Raw genomic sequence first — 21,210 nt, 5'->3', positions numbered from 1 at the left:
CAAAATTTCACACAATTTCCAGTGGACACCAGGTTCATAGAATCATAGAATATCCTGAGTTGGAAGGGACCCTTAAGGATCATCAAGTCCAACTCTTGACAGCGTTATCATTTATCAATGATAAAATGATATAAATGATATAAATGATACATATGATACAATGATACAATGATACAATAATACAATGATAAAATGATATAAAATGATATAAATGATAACCTTGACAGGTTATCATTTATCTTTTTGTTTTCTATGCAGGTGCCTCAGATAAGATAAGAATGACAGAAATTCAGAAAAAAGGGGAAAAAAAAAAAAGCTATATTTAAAAACAAACTAAACACAAGGTAATACCAGATAGTTTTTGGCCAGATGTATATACTGTACAAGAAGAGAATCTACTAGAGAAGATGTTCTTTGCTGGAAAGCGAGTCCACGTGTTTAAAACGGTTTTCATCTCCCACTTTGTTCTAAAACAGAACTAGTCACAGCGCAAAAAGACATTTCTGTTTTGCTGGGAAAAGAAAACAAACTCAAAGCCAGAAAAAAAAAAAAAAAAAGAGTTGGTTGGCCACTACCAACCTCAAGGAGGGAAACATCTCTATAACAAGCAGGCATGTTTTAAGATTTGCCATTGCTTAGCCATCTACAGAAAATGAGACTTGACAGCTCTTTACGGAAGGCGGGCAAGAGCTACAGCTCTGCATAATTAGGCAATAATTAATCAATCCAAGAATAACAGCCTGGTAAATTTGGATGTACCAGTCTTTAACCCACTTGACTACTACACTGCATATATGCAGTCTTGGTCATTTAGAAGTCTGCCTGTCCTGCCGTGGAGTTTTTACACTTCAGGGTGCTTGTTATGGAACAGCACAGAATTCTTGACTGGAGTAAGTCATTCCCCTGCTGAAGGACAAGAGGATTTAAAAATAAAAGCGTGGACCAGATTGGAGTCCTGCTTAGAAGCAGGTTGCTGGAGGAATATAGCTTTTGAACAGCAGAAGTCCACACCAGTGGTATTTTGACTTCATTGTGCATATTTATGTTCTCTTTTTCTTCATAAAACAGTCAAGCGGTAGACCCTCAAAAGTTTTTCCAGTTTTAGCATTCCTCCAAGCAATAATGAAATGTGGGCATCTACTTGACACGGGACGTGTACAGGTTAAGTATGCCTTTATATGTTCAGTACCTATCTGTCTGGTTACAACTTTCCAAAGCACCGGAAAGTGTTGTGTCTTGTGCGTACCCTAAATCCTCACCTGATACGTTAGAAATCAGTGGTGAGTTCTGTACGTATCTTAAAGCCTGTATTTTTATTGTGTGTAGCCAAAGCTCTGCTCTTCTATAAGTGGTCTTTAAATTACACGGAGTTTAAACATTATTAATGGCTTTGACTTTGAAACGCTCAGCAAAAACTAAGCTAAAATTGGTTTTATTAAGATAAATTTCAAAATGGTATTTATGTGTACAATATTTAGCAAAGCCTTTCAGCTGCACGTCCTCCCTCTAAACCACCGCTATTTCCTCTGAGCTAAGCTCTCCCCTAACGTATGCTTACTACTTATATTTTATTGGTGGCGTTTTATTTCTACCTTGCCGACGCTGTCACGTTTGCCCTTCTCCTAGGAAGGCCATTTCTCGTTTACTTCCATCTGCCCCTCTGATGCCCCGTGGTTTACGTCCCCTGAAGAACCAGCAGCGGTAACGGAGGCGTGAGTGGGAATTATCCCCCACACGGTCCTGTGCAGCCATCCCGACAGTAACCATAGGAGCGAGGATGTCAACAGCAAGCCAAACCCGACGGACAGATGGACGGATGGACAGATGGACGGATGGACAGACGGATGGATGGACAGACGGATGGATGGACACCTCCCGACCCGCAGCGTGCTGGACGGGGAGGAGAAGCCTTCCAGCAGCGAACCGCGGGACACGCACGGAGACCACCGCAATGCTTGGCACCCGCACTTCCAGCACACACAGCCGAGAGAGCCCGAGGGCTGACCCTTCCCAAAACGAAGGCTATGTGTGTATATATCGGTGTTAACCGAGCTGCCGGGCGGGCTGGTGGCGATGCCCTCACGGCGGGCGCTCGGCGGCTGAGCCCGGGCTGCGGCTCCGGCTGGGGCTCGGGCTCCGGGTTATGGGGCCCGGCCACCTGCCCGAGGGCAGACGCGTTAACGAGGACACCGGCAGCAGCCCGGGGAAGCCAAGGTGCAGACAACGTCCCCGCGGACCTGATCGCCCCCCAGTCCCCGTGCCGGTCCCGCCGCCACTTACAGGTAGGAGGTGAAGGCGCTGAGGTCCGCGGGCACGGCCGTGAGCCCCATGTCGGAGCAGTCTGCCCGCAGCAGCATGCCCTCCTGCTCGCAGCGGCACGGCGCCGGGCAGCCCCGCGGCCGCTGCCCGCTGCCCCTCGCCCCCCGCTGCGGGCACGAGGCGAGGAAGAGGAGGAGGAGGGCGAGGAGGAGGAAGATGGCGCTGGACGCCGCCATGGGGAGCGCCGGCAGCCGCGGGGCGCTCGGCTCGGGGGAGCTGCTGCGGCCGCCGCCGCCGCGCCGCTGTCTGTGGTAGCATCGCGGCTCACGCGCTGCTTTAAAGCCCTGCAGCCGGCACCGCGCTCCCGCTGACGCCGCCCCAGCCTTGCCCGCCGAGCAGCCACGGGCCCTGCCCGCCGAGCCGTGCGAGCGGGGGCGGCCGCGGGCCCGGCGGGCGGGCGGGGAGGCGGGAGGCGGGGGGGGACCCCCCCGCCTCCCGCCTCCCCGCCCGCCCGCCGGGCCCGCGGCCGCTGCCGCCGCCGCCGAGCCTCAGGGCTCGCCTCAGGGCGGTCGACGTTTCTGGAAGGCGGCGGGAATGGCGGCTGGCCCCCGCCCGCCGCGGTGTGGCACCTCGCTGGATGCCCCCCACACGCTGCCCCGGCCGCTCGTTGCACCCCCTCCCCGGTTAAAATGTTGGGGATGGGGCTGAGGTGGCTCCGGTGCTCGCTTGGGGTGGAAGGGAGGTGGAGTCCCACCCGTTCCACCAGCTTCTCACAAGACAACTTGGTCATCCATGAGCTGTGGAGAGGTTGGGATCCACCAGATTCCCACTCCCGCTCACTTAAATCGCAGGCTTGCAAACATTTCTCAAAGATCTGCTGCCAGTCCTTTTCCCAAACAGATCTCGTGCCAAGGGAAGCTACCTTGTGAGGCTCCTACCAAAAGCTCTTGGGCTGTCCTGCACCCAACTTCTTGCCAGACCTTCATGACCTCCTCTATAACTTCACCACCTCCTCTGTGCAGAAAGAGGCCTTCCATAACCTCTTCTATAACCGGAGATACCAAAGCCACTGGTGACCACCAAATTTTAAACCTTTTTCTTCCTCCACATCATTTTTTAAAAACATTTTTCTCTCCAAATTGGGCCACAAGCTCCAGTTTTGACACTAGCTACCAGATTAATAACCAAGTGCCAGCCCAATCCTTGCTTGAACCGCTGACTAAGAGGTTGATCAGGCTACTTGGTATGCACTGGAGAGCGTTAGTTGAAGGTTTTCAGCTATACTGTCTCTGAATTTACAATTAAGTCTGAAATGAGAGCTTAATGACCAGGACAGCAAAATACACATTTTTATGTACTATCCAGTTTATAATCACTCTTCCCACCACTGGACCATCATTTGGTGTAATCTGAGCAGCAGAAGGACCTTGCACTGGAGCTCAAGTGCTTTAGTTAAGTTAATAAAGAAGGAATCTGCAGTCTTGCTAGTTAGGCCACAATGTTTTGTAGATTTAGGCCTATGGGGCTGCTGGGAAGCTTTTCCCCAAGCATCACCGTATCCTAAACTAATAAGAACAGCGGTTGAAAGCACAGATTTACAGGAAGAAATGGCCAAGGAGAAAAGTTCTGCAGGAATCAATTTTCATTATGTATTAAGATCTCTGTCCAGGAGACCCATTCCCCCCAGTTCTCAGACTTCCTTATCCCTGTCTAATATCACTGCAAAGCAGCAATAGTTTTGTTTCTGAATCACATGGTCTTTAAGAGATTTCATGCTGTGCAGAATAGATACATGCTAATGGCTTGATACATTGTGAATATTTTACTTTCCTCTGGTGTGAAACAGCTCTTTCAGGCATCTGTACTGCATGACATTAGAGTCATTAACGTGCTCTGCCAAAAGACATCTGAATTGTTTTAGTTAACAAATAAGCAAATCTTTTTCATAACTGTAGGGAAATAGTATATATATAACCTGAGGCTATTACATGAATATTTTGCTCTAGAAAGCAAAGAGTATGCTGCTTGTTCATTTTCCGTAGAGGATTTAATCACCTTGCACAAGACAGCTGAAGATGGACAGGTGGATTAATTAACAGTGGGGTTTAACTGTAAATATCTTCCTTTGAGTAGTTATTTTTTCATGCATACATTTGTCTTGCTAGTGACTTTCTTTGAAATATTAAATGTGCTACTATTTATTTATTTATTTATTTTAAAAGAAGCATCATGAAGATTAACAGAAGGATGTGATACGAATAGCTATGGATAGTTCTTACCTCCATACATTTAAATCAGGCTTTACAGTTTTTTTCTTTTCATGTTTCTTGTAGGTCTCTGGTTCTCCTTAAAGAGAAAAGGAGAATCATTGACCAGTTTGGTAATGTTTTAGGGAATTGCTGTTACTGTTCCAAAACACCTTTGGGACCATTGGATTTCCTGCAGGTTCTGACACTCAGAATAATGTCCTGGTCACTTGGAGTGACATCTGTAGTGCAGCCATCAGTCTTTGGCTTTTACCAAGGTAGTAAAAAAAACCCCAAGGGGTTTCAGCAAAGCGCTGTCTTGAGTCTCTTCCTATCTTCCTTTCACTAAAGAGACTGCCCTCTGATTGTGGTAATGTGATGACCCTCCAGCTTCAGGTTTATTGATGCAAAATATGTTTCTGGAGTGCCATGTACTCATAAACAAAACAGTGTGTTATGGATTGTTAGCATAACAAAGAGCATACAGATTCATAGGTCAAGAATACACAGTAGATATATATTTAACATGTATCTTTTGGGCAGCATGACAGGCTTTAGATTTTATGTGAAAGCTGGCTTTAAAATACAGGACTGTAAAAAGAAACTTTCACTCCCATTTCTGTTTTGTAAGCTTAGACTGGATGAACAGATTAAAAAAAAAAAAAAAGTGTGGCTAAAGCATTTAAAAACGGAAATTTATGCTTAATCCCGAAATCATTGGATGTCCCAGCCAAAATGGAGCTTAAAGCAGAAGTGTTAAGAGATTCTGCACTAACAAAGATAGCATCTAGTGCTTTAATATTAAGACAAGTCCAACAGAATGCTAAAAAAATACAGCAGGGAAGGACAAGGTAGTTTACAGCTGAATATATCATGTTTCTCCCTTTCCTGTCTATGGATGATGAGTAAGTACCTAGAAGGCATTGCAGCCATGTGGTTAGGCTGTGGAAAAAATAAAGCTATTGTGCAGGGTGGAATTTCTTCTTCTGCCCATTGGGGGAACAAATTCTTCATTGGACGTGTTGGAAGTCCTTACACTGAAGGGGTTCATTAGGCAAATGTGAAGCTCCATTAGCCCTTAGGCTGTGCTATTGGAGAGCGGTGCTGCTCTGCCCAGTGATCTCTGCAGAAAGATCCTTTTCCTTTTGCAGGACACCTGACTTGTCCTTTTATTCTGCCCAGCCCTGAAGAATTATGTATGCCTTTTAACATCTATCACTATGAAGGGTTTTTATTTGTACGGCAGAAGGCTTTGCACTGCATCCAATTTCCTATTTACCTGTCAGCATACATTCGCATTTGCATCATGTACTTAGCTTGTTTCAGTGAGGATCTTAAGCTAACACATGTATTTACATCACTTTATTAAGCCATACAGTGTTCTTCAGACCAAGGCAGACAGCACCATTTCATTTCTGTTTTACATTGTAACAAATGATGGTACCTGAAATGGACAATGGTTAGGACAGAGTCACTCCTAGAACCATAAAGAAATATTGAAGTTTAAGTACCATGGAACAATTTACCACATGGCCAGAACCTGTCAATTGCGATGGTGTTGTGCAATATGTGTCATTAACTAGTTTTTGTTCAGGTTTTCATGCTATTTTGGGCATACTCTGTTATTGATCTTGAGAAATCATCTTTTTTTGTTGATTCTTTTGCTTGGCACACTGCCACCTAGCTGCACTCTTTCCTTAACAGTTCTGTAGTTACACTAGAAGCAAGACCAAGCGTTTGACAGGTGAGGTTTACTTGGATTCACCTGAAATATTCTTTAGTAATGAAATTGCTGATGGGAAGAAGTGACAAAACTAGAACAATATTGCTATTGTTACAATTAATACAGTGAAAGTTGACTCAGTGTAATTTTGAAGCAAATTGTGATGTGCTGATGTTAACATTATTTTTGCTCTGAAAGATTTTGATAATAAAGAATGCAACTTATCCAGGCTTATCCAGGCACATTGCAATAGGTAGGCATTTGGGAAAAGAAATAAGGCAAAAATGTAAATAGAGAGGATGCAAATTTACTGAAATTTTGTTTGGAGGGAATGAAAGCTGACCGTTACAGTAATTCTCTGTATAGGAAATAAAATCCATGTGTTAGAGCGAAGATGTGGAAATAAGCTATATAAAGAAAACCTATTACTGTGAGTTGAGGTGGATGTGACATCATTTAGGGAATTACAGCCAGTCTGCAAAAGCACTAAGTGGATATTTCACCAATATAGGAACTATGTGCTTTAAATAATACTTGAAATGATGCTCTTTAACTAATGTTAACTGCTTGGTTACCTTATCTTTATGTCTGTATCTCACATAAAGCCAAAAGAAGAAAGAGGAGAACATGTAAGCTGTGTGCAAAGGTCCATGAAGAATTGTGAGGCAGTAGAGGAGCTGTAATACCTTTTATTTGTACAATTAAGATATGAAAACAGACAGCATCTCTCTTTTTGTCTTATCAGTCTTTTTTTTTCCCAAACTGTATCTAACTGTTGATACAATCTTATCTTTCTCTAGCCCTAGAGAGTCATGCACAGCTATGATACAGTTTCTTAAGAACCATGAGGCACAGCAGTATGGCAGCAAGGCAGGTCTAATTGCCTTTATCCTTCTTCTAGCCAGGTATTTATATGATGTTCTTAACTGTGCTTTCTGATAGTAAGTCATTGCAGCAGGTCTCTGAATGAGATGATCTGTCATGTTTTTACATGTGTTTGTCAGTTTTAACATGCACAGAAAAAGTAATAGGTTTGAACCCAAATGGCAAGTGGGCTCAAATCTTGCTCTGAAAAAAAAATGAAAAAAGCTTTTGACTTTTGGAAGGATGTGTTGTGGTGGATGAATCACTTTTTTTCCCGAATTGCACGATTTCTGGACTGTACTCTCTCATCCTGCTCAAGTAATCAATAGCCAGTTGTTCAGTGTAAGAGCAGGTGTCAGAGCCAAACGTTAAAATAATTTGCATTATAGCACAGTAGTGAGTCCAGAAAGTGCTGCATTCTGTGGTGCTTGGCAGTGGGACTTTGAGGAAGCTCCACAAAATATCGCTCACTTAATGCAACAAAAGTTCAGCATTTCCATGGAAAGTCAATACCTCCACATCTGCGAGGAAGTTAACTTCAGTTCATAAAGGGTTGCACTGTTTTTTTCCTTAACACTTTTAAAACATAAAACCTTTGAATATGTGAGTGTGTGGAGATGTATGATGTATTTCTGTGTCCTGTACGTGCTGTGGTGATCTGCATTCTTTTCTGGGTAAAAGACAAGACTTGATACATACCATGTGCATACACAGAGTCATTTCTTAATTTAGCAGCTCATATAGAAATTCTGTCCAACTCTTTTCATCCTTCCTTCTCTCGCTGTGTCTGTGTGGCAAACACCCTCGGGTTCCTGTGGTTTTTGAAGTGTATTTGCATGATACGGTATAATGAGCGATTATATTGTTTTGTAGTTGTTTGAAGGAGGTCACAATAATGGATTTTATTCTTCTTTTCTTTTCCTTTTTTTTTTTTTTTTTTTTTTTCTTTGTGGTATTTTTAATAGTTTTAGACATTTTGGGATCAGCTGCCATACAAAAGGAAGAGATGTATCTAAGAAACACCTAATTGTGACAAATTATTGGGAGACTTTAGATGTGGTCTAATACCTTGTTTTCCTGTAAATCCCACTCTAGAAGAAGGAGTTCTGAATTTTTATTTTTGTCTCTGTGTATTTGGCTTCTGAGCACAGAAAAAGCAGATTTCTTTGCAGAGAGGGAGATCAAGAATTTTTTTGGTGGTGTGTCAGACCAAAATATTTCATATGTGTCTTATCAATGTGATAACAGTGCTTTTCCTATTCTTGACCTGCTTTTTGGAACAATCAGACAGGAAATACCCTGTAGGACTTGATTTTTTAAGAAATTTTTGAAAACTGTTTGCAAATTGTCCAGTGAAAAAGTAAACAACAAAGCTTTTTAGTACATAGTTAATCAGAGCAGAAGTTGAAGTATCCATATCTCTGTGGCTCACATGCTTCATCCTCACTTTGATAAGTTTATCACCATTATGACAAACCCACAGGATGCGTTACTCACCTCTTGACTCTTCCAAGCTGATGAGTCCCATCCGCAGTAATGCAAAATGACACAAGGGAGGGAAGGAGTAAAATGCAGGCCCAATACCCTAACACAGGCATGAAACCTCCACTAGAGCCTGCCATTGTTGAAGGGACTGAGGAGTGTTTACATGGACGTGCAAGAAGTGCAATTTCTTCTGCTTGGCTGGCAGTCATGCAGTGCCCCTGCTGTAGGTGGAGGAAGGAGACTGGCCCAGAAATGGGATGGTGCAGCCAGCAGGAAAGAAAAATGGGACTGTGTGCCTGCAGCTGCTGAGGAATTGAAGACAGAAGGAGCCTTATGTTGGAAGAGCCCTTGTGTTTGAAAGAAGAGCACTGGGATGTTCAGCAGTAATAGGAAGTTTGAAGCAGGGGCATCACAGGGAGGTCTTTACAGAGAGAAGGAGAGAAGGTGGCCCACAAAGAACTTGCAAGGGAAAGAGGCAAGAAGTCTTGGAAGCTGCACTAAACTCCACCAGTTGAAGCTATGAAGTACACAACTGTAAAGCTTCTCTGCCCTTTCACCCACAAACAGTGCCCCTGATAGTGTTAATAATCTTTTAATTGCTATGTATTTGCATTAAGTGTGGAAAAAAAAGAACATTTGAAAGATGGAGATATGTTTCTGGACTGAATATTGGAATCAGGGCTTTATATAACATTAACATGTTTGTAACATGCATTGGGTTGCTCTTCTTCTGTTCCTTGGCAAAGCTGGCTAGCTGACTTTAGGGTAGGCACAGCTATTTTGGGCTGTGCTTCCCTTTGAGGCAATCGACTTACTTGAAAGAGTTTTCTATTTATAAAACCTGCCTTAATGGAGTGTCAGCATAGACCTGCAATATGTAAAGTCTTTAGAAAAGCGGGGAACGGGATGTTATACCATTGAGATTCCTCCATCATTGATGAAGCCAAAGGGGTTCCTGAGAGGCACTTGCTGGCCCCAGCTCCAAGCTGAGAGAAATCTGTTGACATCCATTGATAACACAGGGAAAATTGGAGGCTCTTACACGGCTAACAAAGATCCTCTTACTCAAAGTGCTGTCATTAGCACTGAAATGCCTGAACACATGGTTGCTGCAGCACTTTCATTTAAAAGCATCTGAAAGAAGTTCAAATTTATAGTCTATAGACCTGGTTCAGATCACAGTTAAACCCTTGGAAATCCAGAGTAAAGTTCATTTCGCTGCAGTAGCTGAAAGGGCAAGATTGTCAGCAATACAGCATTAGTATGGTTTCAAGGAAGCCAGTGTGTTTATTTCTGTTAATAACCAAGGCCTCTAAGGGCTTGGCTACTTTTCTTTAGTAATTAATGGAGATAGTAAGAGATGAGGAGAGAGTGTTCATACCACCCAAATTTAATCTCCCAGGCATCTCTCTGAAGCTGATTAAGAGTAATAGACTCCTCCAGAAGGTGGTTCAAAGCACCTTTATTAATTATTTTATGTATCTGTGGATAGTTAAATCAAGATTGCTGAGCAAAAGTAACTTTGCATTGATTATGATTAGAGTTAATGTTACAGTAGAGCAGAGCCCTGAGTAAGTTATATGTAGGAAAGAGGAAACTTTGACAAACAAGAGCTAATACAAAAAGCCCTGGCTTAGCATTCCCATTATGAAAATTTTTTTGGTCTGCATTTGGCTCAATATATGGGCCCCTGAGACAGGTGAAGTAGAGGGTTGAAAGTAAATCAGTACTAATGATTTTGCTCTAATGCAGCTTGGAGTCTGTCAGAAGTAGCAGTGGTATAGAAAGCAGCATTTGGTCAAGTTTAATTTTTCTTTGAAATATTTCTGTGAGCTATGGTAAAAACAGATGGAATCAAAAATATACTAAGTGGAAAAAAATGACAAAAGAGAACAGACTGCATTGTACTGAAAAATAATTACTTGAAGTTTGACCACTTGGAATGGGTTTCAAAAGCAACAAGTCAAAAACATTTCATTTCTACTTTTTCATTTCAATTATAGGTTTTCCTTTTCAGGGAACACATCTTCATCTGTAGAACAAATATACGCTTAATGCACTTTCTATTGAGAACAATAATGATTGATGCTGAATTTTTGAAAATGTTATTATGGAAAGAAGTCACGAGCATCATGTCTGTTGGCTGATGATTTTAGGGAGTATTTCTTTGAACATGGGAACTTAATATGGTATGAATGATTTGGGAAGAGAGGACGGCTTCATGAGAGATGCTGTGCTGCTCATGGGTGGCCATAATGAATTCAGCTGTTCTCTTTTGCTTCAGATTTTATGTCCTCTCAACAGCTTGCAGCTTGACCCATTTAGTTGTAACAGAAAGTAAAATCTACCTCTTCCATACAGTGCCAGAGTTGTCAGATTATGCATTGTGTTATGTATGAATACATTAGCATTGTATTCAATGTTTGTCAGGGCAGGAGCATGCTATTCACTGATTAACTGAAGTCAGATCAGATACTACTCTTTAGCAATGCTCATTTTTACCCAGAAATCTTCAGAAGAGGCTGTTTCTGTTTATTTATATAACTGCTAATTTTTGAGGCACTGGTTGCTTCTTGCTGTTCTAACTTTGGACAACTTAATTACTAACTGAGAACAACTTAAAAACAAATGTAAAAATTAGACTAAGGAAGCTATTTTGAAATCCTAAATTCACATTTGCTTTGTTGGTTAAAAAAAATATTTATGGTATATTTTACTTCAGAGCTTTAGAGTTTTGATTTTTTTCCCCAGTTTTACAGGTGTCCAGCAGTATAACTGCAAAATTTTTTCCACTGCATTTTTTCCAAGCAGGAAAAATTCTTGCTTTATGTTTCTTGGGAATATACATCTGAAAGAAACCATCAAATACAACATTAAGTTAATTTTAGCATTAAATTATTTTGAGGTGTAGAAGTTTGGAGTAATCTGATAAGAATAATTTATTTCAACTCATTATTATTTCTGTGAGTTGACAGATGCAAGAAAATGTATTATCAGGTACGTAGATGTTTCTCAAATGCAGCTTATTAATTACTGTCATTCATCCAAATAATAGCGGCTTTTGTAGTAGTTCCCTTTCCTTTAGTATACAAGGCTATTCTTTCCATTTCTATCTCAGCACCTTGACACAGTAAGAATTAGCAAGTTTAGAATTATCTTCAGGTGAATTGCAACTTTTTGGGGAAATTTCTGTAAAAAATATAATACATGAAAAACATGATATCTTTTATTAATACTTTTACAGAAAGAATAATTAACATCAGTTATGACAAAGCTATTATGAAAAAACATTGAAGAAAAACATTAAAACTACAAACTACCCTCTAGAAAAGTTATAGTATATAAATGAATTTCTTGTATGTTACAAAACTTCTTTGGGACTGTTTATATGGACAAAGTAAGTATATATCTGTTGGCGATGCTGAAGTTGAAAGAAGTTGGTGAAGTGAAGAAGATAAAGCAGTAGAAGACATTATTATGACTTTTGAAAAAGTAGTGACAGACAAAAAGGCATATGAGGCCAAGGGTTAATTAAAAGATTCCAACCATATCTATAAGTTGATCTGTGAAGAAGTTGAATGGATTCCCATACATTTGTGTATTCGCAGGGAATAATTTCGTACTGCTTATTACTGGAAGGTGGGGATTTTATTTATTGTTTTGCCAAAAGCACGCACACACAAGGGAGAGAGATTTCTGCTTGAGTTAGAAAGCAACTTGGCTACCATCTCTTACCAACACTTGCATTTTTGTACTGAACCTGTGTTCTTAATACTGCCTCTGACACTGCTCTCCATCCTTCTTACTGATTTCAGTAAGCTCAGACCAAGCTAAAAGCGTGGGCTCCCTCTGCTGGCTGCGGTGATGCTCCGAGCCCTTCTCGGGATGCTCAGCAGGAGCTCTGGACAAAACGATTGGGAAAAAATGAGCTGCAGCTTATTTTAAACAATTCAGGTAGGAGGTAAAAATGTAATCTAGCCCGTTAAATGCAGCCGTTGCATAAAACTTGCATTTGAAATGCCCAGACACTCTGAAATAGTAATAGTTTTATGGTAAAACAGCAACAGAGGTTTTTACTTTCTGTGATTTCACATAGTAAAAGAGATTGGTGTATGTAAAGAAGCGAGGATGTAGTCTAACTGATCTTAACTTGTGTAAAACTCAACAGAAAACTAATATCCCCTCTTAAACTTTTTTTTTTTTTTTTTTTTTTTTTTTAGCTATTCCCAGACGTGTGTGTGTGTGCATAACTTATTTCAAGAGCCTTTGATTTCTTTTCAGATCCTCAACCGGATAAGGCCCTGAGCAACCTGATCTGAAGCTGGTCCTGCCCTGAGCTGGATGTTGAACCAGATTTCTTCTGTAAGCCCTCCTCACTCCCAACATACATTGTTCTGTATTTCTATCCTAGATGTGAGAGGAAGGTTAGAGTTACAATGAAGGGTTTGTATAATATAGCCTTTAACCCAATGTTCATCTTGAAAAGTCTTTCAAAGTGGAAAGTAGCTTTCTACCTGCACAAAGAGAGGGGCTTGGATGCACTTTCTGCACAGTAACCCTTTGCTTACCAGCAGGTCTTTGCAAGAGCAGAGGTGTAATGCAGGTGCAGAGGACCAGGCTGAAGATTAGTGAGCCGCTCTGTCATTAAGGAAAGTGCCTGCATGTCTCCTGCACCAACTAGCAGCTATTAATAAAGCTGTGGAAAACTACCTACAGTTCATTTAAGAAGGAATCCTAGACCCTGTGACTGAGGAATCCTAGACCCTGTGACTGAGGGTTCAGCTGATAATCTCTGGCATTCCTGTACAATGAGGAAAGGCTGCACAGACTGTACGACAGTAAGGGAATGTTTTTAACACCCTGCATTGTGACCAACACTTACCACAGAGATGCTTGCCACAACCATTCTCTGCATGGGAGAGAGGGTGGATGAATGTAAACTCTCCATCCTTCCCAAAGTATTGAACAGCAGTAGGCAGGTTACATGAAAGTTTACAGTGCCTGAGGGAAGGAAGGAAACACACAATATTCACGAGAGAGAGAGGCTTCTTTAGAAGATGGTTCTGAACAAAAGCCATAATCTGGGTGTTCTTGATTTTTTCCTCCAGTACAGTTTATCTCCTATCAACAACAGCGGCAGCCTAACAAGTCTGTTCTTTGAAGGCTAAACTTAACTTTTGTGAATACTTCTTTCCTTTCCCTCACTTGGTGTCCAATGTGATTTTCTTGGTTCTTCAGGCCATGGGTGGAAATGGATTTTGGTTCTTATCTGATGAGCTTGGATTATATATGAAAAAGTGGTGAGATCAACTTGCCACAACAGGTTCCCCATCACTGTGCCATGAATGTGTCAGATGAAAAGTTTGTTTGGACCTGTGTTCTGATTTCAGTTAGAGGTAACTCTCAGACGAAGGACTGTGCTTTTTCTGCTAATTTTCAGGAAAGCTGCCTTCACAAATACAGTATCAGAATTATTATGAGATATGTGTCAAGGTTAGAAAAGGCAATCCTGAAGGAATATTCTGAAATATTTAAGACATAAGGTGACCAATTTAGTCCCATGTTAGCAGTGATGAACCCAGCTACAACATACGTAATAGGAGGAGGAAAGGGTACAAAACATCCTGGTAGCTTTATAATGATAGTTCTCATGGGGACACTGTATCCTTAGTTAGTCCTCTGTGCTAAAATTATCCTTCATTCTCCAGACAGTTTTTCAGGAAATAGAAGAAAAAAAAATATCAGAAGGTACTGAAATAACATGGAGAAGCCTTGTGATTCTTTACAAGTTGTAAAGTTCTAGGTTATTTTTAGGATTCACTGTGTTTATGTAATTATTTCAGATATTCTCTGTTTATATAGCATTTATTAGATAGCTGTGCACAATCTACTTGCATTCAGCCCATTAATGGTGTCAGTAGACACCACTTACCAATCTAAATTGTATGCAGGCAAATTAACAGAGCAAACAACCTGCTTTGCAAACACCCTCACATTAGGAATTTATCTCTCCTTCATACCTCACTTTGAAACACATATTTGGATTTGAGGGATGAGGTTTCAAGACTTGTTTTTTTCTGTGACAAAAAAAAAAAAAAAAAAAAAAAAAAAAAAAGAAAATCTATTAATTGAGCTAGATGAGGTTATAAAATGGTAGATGGGTCAGCTCACACTGAACCCAGTGTAGTTTCAGGGACAGATTCCCTTCCACAGTTATCTTAAATCCATAGTTGTAAGGGCCAGTCTTTCAGTTCATGCTCTTGTTTTGCTGATTTTAATTGAAGTTAGTGGAAATTTTGACTCACAAGGGATATATCATGCTACAGAGCAGGGCTGTTTACATGCCTGTGTGTACATATATTGATATACCAGAGCTTTCTTGGACAGATTTGACACGTCTTTCAGGCCAAATGCAAAGCTGAGCTAGCACAAGTCATGTCTTCAAGAAGATGAAGAATCAAAGCCACTGCTAAATAGAAATTGCTTTCTGAAACCAAAGAAGGGACGTGGCTTTAGGTGTTAGATTTTTACATGCTTTTTATTTTCTAACACATTTTTAATGTACTGGAAAACAGATTATGCAGTTTATATAAATGCCTGGATTTTCAAGAAGTCATGTAAAAATATGAATATGATTACCCTACTATCAGTGCTATCTGAGTTTTAGTGTATTTGATCCCAACACAAAATGCAAAAAAAAATAAATTCTTCCATATGCTGCCTAAAAATCCTTGGAGAAGGATGCACTGTTCATTAAAATACAGTGTATATTCTATTATTTTTTTAACCTCATTTTATATTCAGTGTATCTGCTGTTATACAAGCATAAATTCTTTTTTCTTTTTAATATTTTCTTCCACACATTAGGTTTGTCTGCTGTAATAATGACATGGGAGAATGATTGCTGAAATATGCTGTATCCAAGCCTGTAGCTTGGGTCTTTGCAGTCATCAGGTAGGTGTTCCAATTTATGAATAATAGGTTTTCTGGAAGCAAACGCGTGAACCACCACCACTGGCTTGCCTCAGCAACTTCAAAGGGAAACATTTTTATTTTCAGAAGAGACAGAAAGATCACATTTGGAGGTTGAAAGGGTGCACTGCACCTTTTAGCCAAGACAAGGAGAATCAGCCAGGGTCTGAGAGATATTTTTGCCAAATTTTTTAAATAGGAATACAAAGAAAATGCTCTTTAAATTGTAAGTAGTATGGATAAAGTTACTTATAGGCAAAGTGGCTTTATTATTGCTTCCAGATGTGAATTTTGAAACACAGAAAGGGTATTTAGCATTTGGGTCCATTAAAAAGAATGTAATTCAGGACTCATTCAGCCTCATAGACTCTCTCTTGGATGAGAAAGAGAAGACAGGAATGAGAACCCAGCTCAGTTGAAGGCACTCACTGTGGATGGAGCCATTACATGGAGCTTGGGCAGGATGTGTTACTTGAAAAGCAGCATCTGGACACATACACACACCAGCACAAATAATTGACAGTTTATTTCCACGGCCAAAAAGAAATTGGAAAAATATTCTCTCCATCTGACTGTTTCTTTTATTCTTGCAGCATCATAAGTAACATACAGATAGCCATTTTCAAAGTAGGTGAATTGGGATACAGCTTCCCATTTCCCCTGAAACTCAGAGGCTATACCTCACCTTGCAGGCATCTCTGAGAGTAATTACTGTCAAAAAAGTGAAGGCACACACTAAAAATGGAACATTTTTGCTTCTCTTGTCTTCTCTCGTTGTGTGCTGAGCTTTGCCAGCTCACGGTGCTGACTCTGTAGAGATGAAGGTAGTCTGATGATGGTAGTGCCCATGTAATTCAGAGGACCACAGGACTCATTACTTATAGAGGCATGGGCTCCTTTAGGGCTCATGAAGGCTCTCAAGCACAGGCTAAGGAACCCTGATGCATAAAATCAAACAAAGGGAAGCTGGTGCAAGCCCAAAGCCAAAGTGATGCACCACTAGGCAGGCCCTAGTGAGCAGCCTGCAGCCTGTCCTTCAATAGTTGTGTGTGGGCAGCAGGCAGACGGGAGCTGGACACATGATACTTACATCTCTTCCAAAGGTGGCAGAGCTCCTGCCAGTATGTTTTAGCTGCTTTCCTCTTTCTGGAGAGCCAAAAAATATAGTGAGAGTGATTTGGCTTATTGATGGTCTTGCACAATAGTGTTGTTAGTGGAGCTCCAGCTGCAGAGCTTCTTTTACCAGTGATGCTGATGAGTATAAACTTGAGAAAACCTATCTCAAGTTGTGCATTTCAGGCCTAGTTTGGAGGGCTGACGTTTACAAAAGGGAAGCCCAAGTGTATTTTAACTTTTAAGTCACGGAAAAATAAAAATACTGAAAGGATCATGATTTTACAAAGATGTATTTTAGTACACAACTGCACAGTGAGATAGGTTTTATTCTGTGAATTCCCTGAGGACACTGACTGCTTATATCTTTCTCACCAAGGAATATATAGGACCCAATTCTTCTGTGACTGTATACTCAAAATTAATGTAGGTTTCCAGGGGGTGCCACATGTGGAACTGATGAACTCAAATTGTAGGACCCTTGTAAAATGTCTCTGCTAAAGTGTTCCAGCTTTTAAAGTTTGTCCCTAGTTTCTTGCACATAAATTGCTATGAAAGCAGATTTTGTCTGCAAATGGATGCAGCCAAATGTGTAGGCAATGCATATACATTACTTAACCAAAATAAAATTTTCATGAGTAGAATTTATTCTGGCTTTTCTTTATCTAGACAGTATTAGTGTTTTAAAAATACATAACCAAAAAACACAAACTGCACTTCACACCAGAACCTCAGGAAATGCAATAATACATCACAGGAGAAGAGAATAAAAATCACCAATTAATAATGCATAGTATGTCAGTAACTATAGCTGGTATCTGCTACTAGAACAAGCAACTTTACAAAAAGCATAATAAAAAGATTCTATCAGTACTAGCTTTGCTGAAATCATTCTTCCTTGGATGACCTTCAGTGTGGGATTTTCACAAAGCAAGCCAGAGGTCATGTCGGTGAGGTTGGTAGTAGGGTGATGGTTAGACCAGATGGTCTTGGAGGTCTTTCCCAACCTAAATCATTCTATGGTTCTATTCTATGATTCTATGAGATATCTGACTCTATGGTTTTGCTGTTTGTTTTATGCAACTGTCTACAGAAATCTTTCATTTCTTAATAAAAATGTGGTTTAACTGTTAACATAAATACCAATGAAGTTGGTGGAAAGGTTCACATTGAATTCAGTTAGTCTTCACTGGGCTCTCAGTCACCCACATATCCATGTGTTTTCTCAGAATAAAGCTACATTTGAGGATGCAATTGTGGCACTTGCTGGTGCAAAAGTTAGGCTCATAAAATATATGGATATCAGGCTTCACCTTATGAAGTTTGGGCCGACAGAGCAAAGGGATAGGGAAACTCAAAGACACTTAATGTTTTCCTGATTTAAAGATGACCATGCATAACTCATTTGTGGCTTTACTTCAATCGACACCCTGCGCTTTTGTTCATAAAGTCATCCAAGAGTCACAACTAGAAAGGGCATATTCTAAGGGGGCCGCAATTCTTTTGACGCCTCTTTAAAATTAAATAATAAATATAAATCACAACTGAGAGAATCTGGTAAACCTGTTGCATAAATACCTATAATGCCACACTCTACTAAGTACCTTCAGATGGAAATAGGCATTTCTGGAATTGAATCTTTCTAAACTAAGCTATTTTGTATTACCAACACAGCTCCCTTCTTCCCCTCCAGAACATCTAAAAAAAGTTGACGACTGCTGAAGCTGCATTGAGATGAAGTACCTAATTCACAAAGATGTCAGAAAAGCTATTTTCCAGCATCACCCACTTCAGATACTGCCTAAAATTCCCTTGGCATGGCCCTTGCTGCCCTTGAAGTTGCCACCAGGCCCATGCAGAAGTGCCCGCAGGCTGAGTAAGAAGGCCCTCTTCTCGCTGGACTTCTGCTGGGTTATGAGAGTGAGGAGCTTCTCCTTGAAATGCCTCTCCCACCCAAAGCCAACTTCCTATTTGCACTCAGTGACCGGATCCTGACCACCGGATTGCTAAATCAATGTTATCATTACTTTACCTTTTGCCTAACAACATACAGCCAGAAAATGAGAAGGAGAAACTCCAGGCTCTCTGCAGACACTGCCTTTCCCTTCCCCTGGGAGCATGGCAGCTCCTACTGCAGTGCACACTGAGAGTCCTTGCATTAAACCCAGACGTCACTGCTGCTGGGAACACAAAGGTTTGCTGTGAAAGGGAAAGCAGAAAGTTCGACTTTGCCACTTACCACTTAAGGGAGACCAAGGCTCCTGGATCAGGACAACACACCCCTCTACGTATTAATGCAAGCTACCTTTGTCTCATGGAGGCAGAAAAATATCAAATTGTATAAGAGTTGTGCATCCGTTGCTCAGGAAAGTGCAGCTACCCTGTAATCAGAAATGTTTGGTAAGGGAAATAATACTTATGCACCATATACTTTAAAATGTCCAGTTAATTCAAATGCTGTTTAGATTTAAGAGAATGAGTAGGTTTCAAGGCTGCCTTTATATAGACAAGGCTTCCTTCTACAGAATTCTATTGTATTGCATGCAAATTAACTTCATTGTTTCATGCAGTTTAGAATGTTTTCTCTTCCTTTCCCATCAAACTTTCAAGATGTTGATTATTCTGTTCATCCCTTGTCAGGGCAATATGCTGAAATTTCAGAATGGTTGAAATCTTAACTATTGTTTTGACACGAGTTGCTCTTTTTGATCATTTTTAAATACATCATTTCATTAATAAATGTGTATTATTTCAGCTATACTGCCTTACATTTTAAGATTAAAGCTTTGAAAGTAAAACTGATCAAACAGAAAATTAATTAGAAAATCATCTAAATAACTTTTTCCAATACTTTTGAAATGCTTTTTTTTTTTTTTCTAATGGGAAATTCAGTGAAGCTGGCTCATCTCCCTCTCCAAACAATTTCAGTTTAAATCATTGTGTATCTTGTGGCAAAGGTAGATTTCTTAAAATTTTCCATTCAGCTTCATTCCTGGTCCTGGAGGAGTAGGGACTCATTATTTCTCATTATTTCCTTCAAAGTGATGATGGATAGGTAGTCTGCTTTTTCACTTTTAAGGTATTATCTGATTGTTGAAAATATAAACATAATACATTATATTATGTCTTAGTTATCCAACAGAAGAATGAAACACAAAATATCATTATGTTTTTCCCAGCACTGAGACTGTGCAATCACGTTGTTATTATTACATAGGATTTACACTGGTGATATCACACAAGTATTTTATTATATCTATTGATATTAGTTTCCAAAGAGGTTGATTTTGGGGTTTCTTTTTAAATGTCAGAGGTCTGTGAACACTGTCAGTCTTCAAACAGAAAATTTAAAGGAATTCACTAGGTTAAAAAAAAGGCTTGTAATGAGATGAAACATGTTCAGTTTTAGGTTTGCAGAGAACGCTTCAAGCATTTTATATTTTTACAAACATTGTTAAAATCCCATCTGGTGTTTGTGAAGTATTTTACTATCTCCTGCTGGGCCAGGCAGACATTGGTTTTCATGTCTGTATGTTTCCAAAACATTAGAAAAAAAAAGAAAGAACGGATCTGGATCAAGTACAGCAAAATGATAGAATGCCATATTTCCATTCTTTTGCATTCAGGAACAGAGACAAATGTCCCGGGTTCCTGCAAAGATCCATGAGTTCACATAGTGGAACCACTTGTGAAAAACGCAAAGGAGTAAATTTCTCTAAGTAGTTCAACATTCACCATCTTGCCCATGATATATTTTTATAAGCAATAAGTACATAATTTCTGTTTCAATTATATACTTCATTTTCAAGGGAATTCATTTGGAAAATATAAAAGCCAAATGAAAATGTGTTCCATTTTGATAGACACATTTTCCCATTATACAGTTGACTTTACTTATTAATTGAGTGTGGAAAAAATGAAAACCAAAGCAGAAATGCAAAGTCCTCCTAATTATATATTCCTATCCATCATGCATACCTATGACCCAGTTTCTCTGAAGTCAATGGGAACAGTCTAATTTCTGGTCTTACAATGCATTTACAACCAGGATAATTTTTAATTACTTTAATTCAGTTACTGCAAAGATAGGAGAGGAGAAAGGATAGAGAGTTTGGGAGGGGGAGGAGGGAGGAGGAGGGGGAGGGTTAGTGGGTCTGCATTAGCTATTGTTTGTAGAAGGGAGATACATATCTAAAGCAAGAGCAGTGATAGCATACCTGCTGCATACAACTGCATTCTAATGGCTTAAAAATATATGCATTTCCGATCAAACACATGTTGCACTGAAGATCCTAAAAAGCCTTTCCTGTATTCACTGATAATTCATAGAAAAAAGTAGATGCATTGCCAAAACAAATAAAAAAAAATCTTAGCAGACCAGAAGCATAAAAATATAATGATTGCTTTTTAAGATGCAGTGGTCATACCATTTTGATTACCAGATGGAACTTTCCTTAGACACTTTTGTGCCTTTTACCTGACAAATGGCTGGCATTCTATCAGAAAAGCCTTCCCTTTGCATGATTTTGACTGTGTACTGTGTTATTT

At 40.2% G+C, this 21,210-nt stretch overlaps 1 protein-coding gene and 1 long non-coding RNA gene across 6 annotated transcripts in view; one reads left to right on the top strand and one right to left on the bottom strand.

The window, feature by feature from the left end:
- The window catches only part of LGR5 (leucine rich repeat containing G protein-coupled receptor 5), a 91,969-nt gene extending 89,271 nt beyond the window's left edge, over positions 1-2,698 (bottom strand). For 2 of the 3 annotated variants that reach the window (XM_038164888.2, XM_038164891.2), the window contains exon 1: positions 2,281-2,698. In XM_038164888.2, the coding sequence (XP_038020816.1) occupies positions 2,281-2,495 (215 nt within the window). In that variant the 5' untranslated portion in view covers positions 2,496-2,698. Of the gene's footprint in view, positions 1-1,592; positions 1,746-2,280 lie in introns of those variants that run through there. The other variant, XM_072034948.1, reaches the window with a different exon arrangement.
- Positions 2,047-20,756, top strand: LOC106018577 (uncharacterized). Of its 3 annotated transcripts, none has more exons than XR_005266922.2 (5): positions 2,047-2,282; positions 12,393-12,531; positions 12,859-12,939; positions 15,445-15,531; positions 18,356-20,756. It is a non-coding gene; the product is annotated as an uncharacterized lncRNA (long non-coding RNA). The 3 variants fall into 3 exon arrangements; XR_011807704.1 differs by having other exon boundaries at positions 18,337-20,756; XR_011807705.1 differs by lacking the exon at positions 2,047-2,282 and adding an exon at positions 2,820-7,133 and having other exon boundaries at positions 18,337-20,756.
- The last annotated feature ends 454 nt before the right edge of the window (positions 20,757-21,210 follow it).

The sequence above is a fragment of the Anas platyrhynchos genome, chromosome 1 (genome assembly GCF_047663525.1).
Source record: "Anas platyrhynchos isolate ZD024472 breed Pekin duck chromosome 1, IASCAAS_PekinDuck_T2T, whole genome shotgun sequence".
In the NCBI taxonomy this organism is placed as follows: Eukaryota; Metazoa; Chordata; class Aves; order Anseriformes; family Anatidae; genus Anas; species Anas platyrhynchos.
This window is presented reverse-complemented; position numbering and strand designations above follow the sequence as displayed.